General features: G+C 44.5%; 1 protein-coding gene across 2 annotated transcripts in view; it reads left to right on the top strand.

Annotated features, from left to right (window-relative positions):
- LOC103377437 (cadherin-18) overlaps positions 1 to 4,111 on the top strand; it is a 72,822-nt gene extending 68,711 nt beyond the window's left edge. The window contains exon 11 of one of the 2 annotated variants that reach the window (XM_025054757.1): positions 2,287 to 4,111. In XM_025054757.1, the coding sequence (XP_024910525.1) occupies positions 2,287 to 2,792 (506 nt within the window). In that variant the 3' untranslated portion in view covers positions 2,793 to 4,111. The remainder of the gene's footprint in view (positions 1 to 2,286) is intronic. The other variant, XM_008308249.3, reaches the window with a different exon arrangement.
- The last annotated feature ends 6,199 nt before the right edge of the window (positions 4,112 to 10,310 follow it).

Genomic DNA, 10,310 nt, shown 5'->3' with positions numbered 1-10,310 from the left:
GTCTTATTTCCTGGCCGGGTGTGAGTTCCGTTTTTCTCACTGATGGTTTTTCACAGACTGTTATTTCCAGACATATACAGCACGTCTGTCCTCAGAGGTGACTGCCGCTGATTTATGGCATGTTGTTATGATGATATTGATCATAGTAAAAAAGAAGGAAAACTGAGAAAGAAGAAAGTGTTGACTTGACATTCTGCAGTTGTAACTTTTTTTTTTTTTTTCTTTTACTTGTGTTGTTTTATTCTCTTTTATTGTAGGTTTTTCTCTGCGGCTGTTTTTACTGCTTCAGCATGAAAACTTTTTTTAATGTTTGTTTTTGCCACACAGATGAATGGAGTGCATGAATATGGCCTGGGCAGATTAGAGACATTATTTAAGAATGAGAGTCCAGTCCCACAGTGTAATCTCCACTGAATGGCACATAAATACGTCCAGCGTGATGGTTAGTGCAGCCATAAGTGCCGTGAGTGAGCGTCGGATCACGCTGAATGAAATGACCTGAATGGGCCATTCAGAGAGTTTTAATGCCCACAGAGCAGTTCAGTTGTGCTGTGCTGTGTGGACTGAATGTCAATATGCAACAATATACGACGTCCGCCAACACAGTGGAGAGTTCGGCTACGATTACTGGACAAAAAAAACTCTGAAGTTTGACCTTACTTTTCCTGCTAATCAGGACTTTGTTCTTGTTCTTATTAATTATATTAATAGACGAGTTAAAACCCGTCATGGTGTGTACACACTGAAGCTTTTGCTCAGAGTTAGTTTGATTTTTGAACATGTCTTCAGGTCATTTTAGTCACAGCAGTTTGGCAGGAGACAACTGGACCTTCCTGGTCTCCAGATGTTTCATCTCTTCAGCCGAGAGTGGAAAACGTTCAGATTTTTTGCCTCCCAGGGTCGTTAGGGTCAGATTTCAGTTCATGAACTCCAGACCCCTGCAGGAATGATAAAACATCTGTCTGAGGACTTTTTGACTCAGCTGGTGACGGTGATGATTCCTCACAGCAGAATTAAAGTGTTGTTGGAGGACTGTTTTGTTCATGTCAGTCAGAACCCAACAAAACCAGATTCTCAGTGGTTCAGAATCAGATGACGGTTCTAGTTTAACAACAGCACACGTCGTGTTCGACTTTGGCATTTTCCTCTTGGAGGTGATTCAAACTGCCGTGTTTCTAACAGGATAATTCTCACCTGTCCAAGTGAGACGAAGGAGTGGAGGCTCCAGTGGTTTAACAAACAAGCTGAGCCGCTGAACTTTAATCTGTGTGTACTGTAGACTGGGATCCTGCTCCTTACAGCTGCCACAGTCACCACACAGTCAGTGTGTGAGAGAATACGTCTGCACTCAGTCCAACAGCAGTGTTGTTGTTTTACGCTGAGTCATTTGAACAAAACACTGACAAGAAATGTGTGGTGGAGACGGAACCCTCTGCTGAACTTTCAGATTCTTTGGCTTCATTTGTTTTCATTATGTGAACCGGAGTTTGAGTCTGACTGACGTCCAGTTTGAAGTGATAGCATGAGAAGTTTTCATTGTTTGGGTTTTCCTGTTGGTGCAGCACCATCACAGAGCACCGATTAGTTCTGCAGGAACGCGGTTCCTCTGTGCTGATGTGGCGTAATGAAGTTCTCGTAGATATCACGCTGCTCTTTAATAAAAAAAGAAAAGAAAAGAAAAGTGTACTCCCGTTGCTGACACCGTTTTATTAAATGGGTGTTGGTGTTAACAGCTCACAGAGAGGTCATCATTAACCCAAAGAAGCATTCCTCTCATTAGCTGTGGGAGTAGAGTTCCAGGCCGCAGGAACTCATCAAATATTACTCTCTGCCTCATGACTTCATTAACAGTAGGCAGAAGATTCCTCGGCCTCCGAGCGACTCATCAGCACGTACTCTGCCGCAGCGCCCGAACATGTTTTCTTTAATGTGGCAAAAAATAAAAACCTCGGCGTTTACTTCACATGTAGCTGTTCTCCAGCCTCCACTGGTTAATGATAATGAGCGCTCTGTCATCATCTCAACAGCTTGTTCCCTCAAAGAGCCGCCGCAGCCTCTACGCTAATGCCGGCGCTGATTAACGACGCCACAACGCTCGGTTTGCTTTAGTGCGGTGATGTAAAATTGGATAAATGCCAGTGGAACATCGGTGCGTGTCAAAAGACAGGAACAACATGGAGCTGTAGTTCTGCTCTGACCCAGATGTCGACGACATCACCGGATAAATCCAAACCCTCACACTTGTTTTCCCAGATGTTCACACTGAATGTGTCTTCTGTCTTCCAGCCATCGTGGTTCTCTTCATCACGCTGCGGCGGAGTAAAAAAGAACCCCTCATCATCTCCGAAGAGGACGTCAGAGAGAACGTGGTCACCTACGACGACGAGGGCGGAGGAGAGGAGGACACCGAAGCCTTTGACATCATCGCCTTACGTAACCCTGCCGCCGCAGAGGAGCTCAAGTTCCGCCGGGACGTTCGCCCGGACATGCGACAACACTACGGGCTGCCCCGCAGCTGCAGGAGTCCATCGCTGGAGGTGGACGAGGGGGACGTGTACGAGTACATCAAGCAGAGACTGGACGAGGCCGACATGGACACCAGCGTGCCGCCCTACGACTCTCTGCAGACTTATGCGTTCGAAGGTCAGGGTTCACCCACGGGAACCATCAGTCCCTTAGACTCTCCCGCCGTCCAATCAGAGCAGGATTATAAGTACCTGGACGACTGTGGACCCGAGTTCCAGAAACTGGCAGAAATCTACGCAGAGTCAGAGTCTGACGTGAAAACCTAGTCTGGGATTTCGTTTTCTCAAACAAAATTTGTTTGAAGTCCGTTTTGGAATTTTTCACTTGACGGTTGAAACAAACAGATTCTTCTTTCAAACTGCTCTGAACTACCGTGTTGTTTCTGTTCAGTTTGTCACAGTGGATGGAGCTCCGTCTGCCGGGAGCATCAAATCAGATTTGACAAGGATGAACAACAAATAATATGGCATAAAGGAAAACGATATTTTCCTTGGTGTATATTTTTTATTGCTCAATAAAGTGTTGAGATCCATACGAGTGGATATGTGAGAAAATCTCCACCTTTGTCTGCGTCTTCCTCCACGTATTGATCTGCGGAGCAGCGTGAGGCCGGGACGGCTGAGGTGGGAGGGTTGACTGAAGGAGTGTGTGATTCACCTGCAGAGGACGGAGCTGAGGCCTCTGTGTGTGTGTGTGTGTGTGTGTGTGTGTGTGTGTGTGTGTGGTGGGGATGGACACAGTCACTGCCCCTGCTGTCAGCTCTGTGTCCTCTCTGTTTCTTTGTTTGGACTGAAGGTGAACACGGAATATTAAAACAACTTCAACCTGATCCCATCACAGGTCACATGACAGCTTCATCCTTCTAAGGCTGGCGATCTATAACAAGACTGGATGTCCGATAACATCGGCTGATAGTAGCATAATTGCGCAACATGGGTAAAAATCGTTACTGGTTTTTCCTCCGATAATGAAAACCTGATAACGTAAAACGTGGCGTTGACGCTGGCGTTCGTTCGTCTCTGGAGACGAATAAACAGATTATTTAAGAAACGCAATCTCTGAAAACACACAACCCCGCGGGGGAGACGTGTCCCAGGGGTCTTTCATGTTTACCTTCACACTTTACGAGAAATATGAATGGCTCTCTGTGTGTGTGTGTGTGTGGGTGTGTGTGTAGGTGTGTGTTCATTAATTCTCCAGCGTGATTTGTCTTTCTGCACTGGGACCACTTAAGAGAAAACGCTCGTCTGCATTTTTTTCCTGACGCTGCTGAAGAACTCCAGTCCGGATTATGGAAGTCCGTACTAATTTGCCGCAGAAGACGCTGAAGAACTGATGAGTCCTGAGCTTCAGTGACGGTCAGCACCGTGTGACGCTGCGTAACAGGCAGCGGTGTACCGTGTCAAGGCCGTCCAGGCCCTCACTGCTGCTGCATGACTATTCTGTTCTGATCCTTTATTCTCGTTCTCCACTTTTCTCTCAGCCGCGAAAATGTCGTGTCTTGGTCTTCATCAGTTTTCAGTCTTTACATTGACCTCTTTCTACCCTTAATTTCATTTTCCATCTCACTTCCTGTTCCACAGGCGTCCGCGTCCGTGACATCTGGCCGGTCCTTGACAGAATCGACAGAATCCGCTCACATTTATCAGCTAATTTGCAGGTACTTTTTTAATACCGACCTCAGACGGCTGTCGTTTGATGAAGTAATAACTTTGTGCCACTGAGCTCCGTGTGCGGCGGGAGGTCACGTCTGAGGCCACTAATGAAACTCATCTCATTTCACAAAAGCACTTTTTGGTTCTCTGCTGTAATGAGGATGGCGTGAAAGAGAACGATGCGTTGAATTTTAAGGGGGTCTGTGTTCAGTCAGGTCCACTCAGATCTGACTCCTCTGTCTCTAATGGTTCTTCAAGTTGTTTTTATAACGACTGAAACACAGGAGGTGGGTGACTGTCTCACACCCACATCTCCTCCGTATTTCTGCTCCAACGATGGCTGTTTTCTGGGTCAGAGATTCTTCTGCTCCCACTGAGTGATTTAACTGTGTGTCTCACCACTGTAATTAAGGAATTTGTCCAACTATGGAGATAGTGGAGATGACCTCAGATGGATTCTGTGACCTGAGTACGCCCCCTGCTGTGTCACTGCCACCGACTAATGACATGAAACCCACGCCGCTGCCTCACTTTTTGTTTGCATTGATTCATTGTGCGGAGACATTTTAAACGGCGGGGATTTTTCACGTCTGACAGGAAAAAAACAAGAAAGACTAATCTCCAGACAATTAGATTCCTGTTTGCAAATAAACGTAAACGACACTTTCAAGTTTCCGAAGAGGAATGTTTAATTAAACGCCGGTGCCATCTTTCAAACTGTGCCAAACTGCAGGCATTTTAATGAAAGAGTACATTTTAAAGACCTTGAGGTTTTGCTGAATAAATAAAGGCGTCTCTTGGTGAATGAAGATTTGTTCCATATAAAGCCCGGATCCATCAGAGCTGCGGCCGTATGTTTCTCAGATAAGGCAGGACTAATGTCTGCGGGTGTCTGTGAGGAGGTGATGAAGGAACTGCTCCCAGGAGGTTTTTATCACATGTCAGAAAAGCCGAGTGGAATATCAGTGAAAAATATGACTCCGAATGAAGTGATGTTTCACCGTCGCCTTCTCCCCAAACATCTTCAACAAGGACGGATGCTACAATAAACAGATTTTCTTCTTTCGCTTTTTTTTTCTCCTTCCTTTTTGGGATGTAAGAAAATCTTGATACATATTGCGATTAGCCTATAGTATCACAATATATCGTATTGTTGCCCCGTATTGCGATGCGTATCGCCAGATTCTTGCCACACCCCTACTTCCTTGACTCTCTGCCCTTATTTTTTATCCTCTTTCTGGCTCCAATTTTTCATCAATCCTTCCTTGCACTAATTTGTTCTCCCTTCCGTTCTCTCCCTGCCTCCCACCTTTTCCCTGGAACTCACTTCATTCCCTTTCTTCACCATATTCTCCCATGTTTTGTTTCCTCTTTTACTCTCCCCATGTTTCGTGTTTCTTCTTTTTGTCACTTGTTTTGTTTTATTACAGTTTTGTAACAAAACCCGTTAAGACTTGGAGCTTTATATTCTGCAGATCAAGGCTGCTGTTTGACTTAGTGACTCTCCAGAGTACGGTTCCTGTTGAAAGTCTTTTTTTTTTCCTGCCCTCTATTTGATTTTATTGATTATAGTAAATCGGTGACAGTGGGTCATGGAAAACCTTGGGGCCATTCAAGGCATTTAATATTACTTTTCACATGGTTTAAGGTCAGAGGAGGTTTTAAAGCTTTTCACTCAGTCGGTTCAAAGCACGAGGGCTTTGCATATTTTAAATACTCATCACTGTGGAGAATGTGGAGGTGAATTGGAAATAAAAGATCAAAGAGATGAAAAAAATAATCCTTTAAATTGTAACTGTGGTTCATTAAAGTGTGTGAAGCTGAAGGTTTGTTTGTGCTGAAGGTGAGGTCAGAGAAACTGGACATAGTAACAGTATAATAAAATAACGTTGGGTAATGTTGAGGATATGATCTAGTACCACGGACAGCTCCTCCATTCACTTCATTATCAAATGTTGAAGATATATTTCAAGTGTGGATTTTTTCTTTAGAGTTTGGTAGATAGAATTATTGTCAAGGAAACACCACATCAGAAGGACTTAGACTCAAATGGAGAAGAATCATTTTGTATATATTATCATTATATTTTTTGTTTGTTTTGTTTCTCCATCTTGTATAGTTTTTGTTTGTTTTGTTTCTCCATCTTGTTGTGATGCGACATAAACAGCGTGAATGGAAATTATTTCCTCGCTCTGATCAGTCTTCTGCGTCGTCTTGATATCACTCAACTCCCATCCCCTCCAATCATCAATTCCCCTCATTCATATTTAAATGAAGGCGTTGCCATGCTAATCAGTCGGAGGACGCAGCTTTTCTTCATCTTCTCAAAGACCGTGATGGATAAGAAGACGGAGCGGTTCCAGAATGACGGCAGCTGTGAGGCGTATTCACCGCTCTCACTCGTAGGAGAGCGGGCGGCGACGTCTCTGTGGTGAACAAAACAAACCACTCACTGCTGATGCTCAAACATCAACAATTCACGGAGGCCCTCCTGGAGGAGGCCCCCCGTTGTTCTCACACGTGCAGATCAAAACAACCTAAATGATTAAGTAAGAAACTAACCACAGCTGCACACGTGGAAGGATGACAACGGCATCTCTCCGTCTCCAGAGGTGGAGTCACAGCTCATGTCAGAGGAGGAGGTGGGATGTTTAAAACATATATATATATATATATATATATATCAATATCTAATGAGTGTAGAAGCTTCACAGAGTCAAACTTCACCAACTGTTTTCTCGTTGTCACGTTGCCAGCTCAGTTTCCTGACCAGGCTCTGATGTGACACAGAAGATAAATTAAATGTGTTGCAAATGGTGCCAGAAACTACACACAGCCAAGATTCTGTGCAACATCACACCTGCATGTGTGATAGACGTTTGGGAGCCCGGAGCTCAGACTGGAATCATTTATTTAAAGGAATGAAGAACCAATCTGTGCAGAGGTGTGATGAGAAGGAGAAACAAAGAAATCCTTCAGATCCTACTGAGATCTTCACTCCACTCCACAGGTGGCATCTCAGCAGGGAGCCGCTAAAGACCTGAGCCGGATTATATTTAGTGGTGTGTTTGTAACCAAGCAGATAATGAGTCTCTGAGAAAAACTGAGGAAGAAGAACGAAGAAGGAAGTGTCGAAAATATTCTCCCCTTTCTCCCAAATTATGACCAAATATAATGGTCTTCATTTTAGAAAATTTCTAACGTTACGTACAGTGTGCGATTTCCGACTAACGCCGAACATCGAGTTACGTTGGAACGGACACGTAGTCACGATAAGGTGATGCCGATAATGACGTGCAGGATTGAGGTTTTATGCAGATGAACTGGTGTTAAACTATTTTCAGTGACTCGTGTTGGTACGACGTTCTGCCACGACCCTTGAGCAGTGAACCCATGTACTGAGGACAGACTCTTTATTCAGTCCTGAAGAAGAAAAAGAACTCAGAGTCCTGAAAAGTTCCAGCGGTGAGACGCCCTTTGTTTAAAATGCCACCACACTGATCCCCCTGTGGCCCACGTGGGCCGCTGCTGAACTGCTAGAATCTGAAGGGTTTATGATCAGATCCCAGGGATGAAGACCTGGACCACACGTGGACGGGAAGTGACAGAGAGAATTCCTCCTGGATTCAGTTCAAGCCCAGTTGGAACCAGCACTCACACACACACACACACACACACACGTGTTTGATCATCAGCCCGTTTCATTTCCAGTGAGAGCAGCAGGAAACTAGAGCTCCTCCTGGTGTTCATCTCTGACAGGTTCGGTTGTGATGCCAGGTGAATTCACTTGTCTTTGAAATAATCTGAAATTAAGGAGATAATGAGGTCTGTGGGGAAACACTGATGAGTGTTTGTCTCTTCCACCTGAGTGACGGACGGATCCGTGAGTCAATCAGTTCCTTCTTCACGGCCGACGACGAGGAGTTTCACAAAAATGATGCTGCAGAGAAAATACGACTTGGAAACTGGAGATGGAGATGTAAGTGATGGAGACAGTGGTGGTGGTCTGTGTGGACGTTGACTACAGAGCATTAGACGGAGACTTTCAGAAATGTCAATAAATGTCTGAAAATATTTTGCTCTTCATGATGAGGTTATAAAAGCAGATGGTCGTCTGAGAGGCTGGACCTCAGGTGTTTTCAAGATTTTCCAGAAGGGACGTTAGATTTTCTCAAGAAATGTATTCCGTCCCAAAACCTCACTTTCAGCCATGAAAAATCTTTTTACAACAGGAGCTTCATGAGAAACGTGACGACAGAAACCGCAGGTCAAACATCTGCTCCTGCGGTAGCTCTCGCTGGCCTCCTTCACCTCCTTCTCCTTCTGCTGCTTTCATGTCCTTGCAGCTACTTAACAGTTAATTGCCTTCACCTGGAATCCCAAGAGTCAGTCAGTCAGTGAGAAGAAAGAGCTCCACTACAAACCAACAGGCCCGGGGCCCAGCAGCGTGTCGTCAAAGGTCGGCGCTCTGAGCTCCAGCTGCCACTCATCTTCTCCGAGTGAAGAAAGGTCTCCACGGAAGGAGGTCAAGATGGCGGCACCGCTGTGTCAAGAGATACACTCCCACTCAAACATTCAGGTGCGACCTGTTCTAGCTAATGTTAGCTCTGGTGTTGGCATGGTGAATTTAGGTGTGTTGCTGCCACCTACAGGGCTGGAGTGTGTGCAGCAGGATCAATGTTCGCCAGTTTTTTGACAATTAGAAATTTGTATTGGTAATAATCTGGTGATATGATGCATTACGATACTATCGACACTTTCACTCATCTGAACATCAGGTTACTAACGCTGGAACAGAGGGATCTACATTTGGAATCACTAGAGAAGAAAGAAAAGAAAAAGAACATGAACCAACACCAGGAATATTGGACTGAGAATTGGTGAGAAAAACATAATCAATATTGATACAGTATCGTAATGATTATGATATATCATTGCATCTATATTTTCTTACAGCCCTATTGTCTTTAAAGTGTCAGCTAGGACCATAAATAATAATAGAAAGATGTTTACATGAACTGACGTCGAATTAGAAACTCCTCAGGGAGACGTTCTGTGACTGAGATCCTTCGTATTTTTCACAGAGGCAAATATTAAATTATTTTCACTGTCGGAAAAAAACAACAAATAAAAAGCCAATAAAAAAAAATCACAACATAAAGAGATTAGGGAGAAACATCAAACAGGTAGAGATAAGACTGGAACTGTTGGGCTTTTTGAAAACTGTTTACATGACTGATTTGTTTTTCCAGTGCATTCTTTTCCTCTTATCTCCTGCAGCGTCTGTCATGAGAACATCACTCAGACGTTCCTCCCTCATCTTCAACACCTCTGCATATTTAACAAAGAACTGGAACCAGCAGAAGGAGTGAAGCTGGTAAATAAACAGGACAGAAAACACAGGAAGACAAAGAGTTGCTAGTTTTGTGCAGTTGCAAGATTTCCCAGCGGAGGCGCCGACCAGATTATTTTCATTATCATGTCAACGCTGCAGGGAAACAATCGGTGCTTCGTTCTCTGAGTTCAACTCTCCGGGGAAATGTTGTGTGACCCACGTGTGTGGATGACATATTGAAATCATATGGCGGGGTTGAATCACATCCCACTCACACAAAAGCCAATATGTGCACCGTGTGCAGCAGCGGCAGCGACGGCAGGTCGCGTCCCAGCTGACGAGGCAGATCTCACATAAAAAGTTGATCTAATGTGAAGATCCTGCAGGAGGAACACACACACACACACACACACTTTACTGTGTCTGTAAAAACAGTACAGTCGGAACCAGTTCAGCCTCAAATCCAGGAACCGTTTGGATCCTCGGAAACAGTTCAGCCTCAAATCCAGGAACCGTTAAAAATAAATCTCCAGGTTCTTTGACAGAAAACATGTTTATTTATCATTTCAGAAGTGATTTTACTTCAGGTTTCTGTTAGTGGGTTCTTCAACAGAAGATCACTAGTTCGAATCCCAGCCCTGAATTGTAGTGTGTTGAGCAAGTCTAAAACCCGTGGTCCGCAGACCAGTACCGGTCCACAGTTGACCTGATATCGTCATTCTGACTCCGATACTAAGAGAATAAAGTCTAAAAGAGCTTTATTTTGAAAATCCTTCAACGATCAGTGAGGTGCC

Source organism: Cynoglossus semilaevis, chromosome 3, assembly GCF_000523025.1.
Source record: "Cynoglossus semilaevis isolate Cse_v1.0 chromosome 3, Cse_v1.0, whole genome shotgun sequence".
Taxonomy (NCBI): domain Eukaryota; kingdom Metazoa; phylum Chordata; class Actinopteri; order Pleuronectiformes; family Cynoglossidae; genus Cynoglossus; species Cynoglossus semilaevis.
This window is presented reverse-complemented; position numbering and strand designations above follow the sequence as displayed.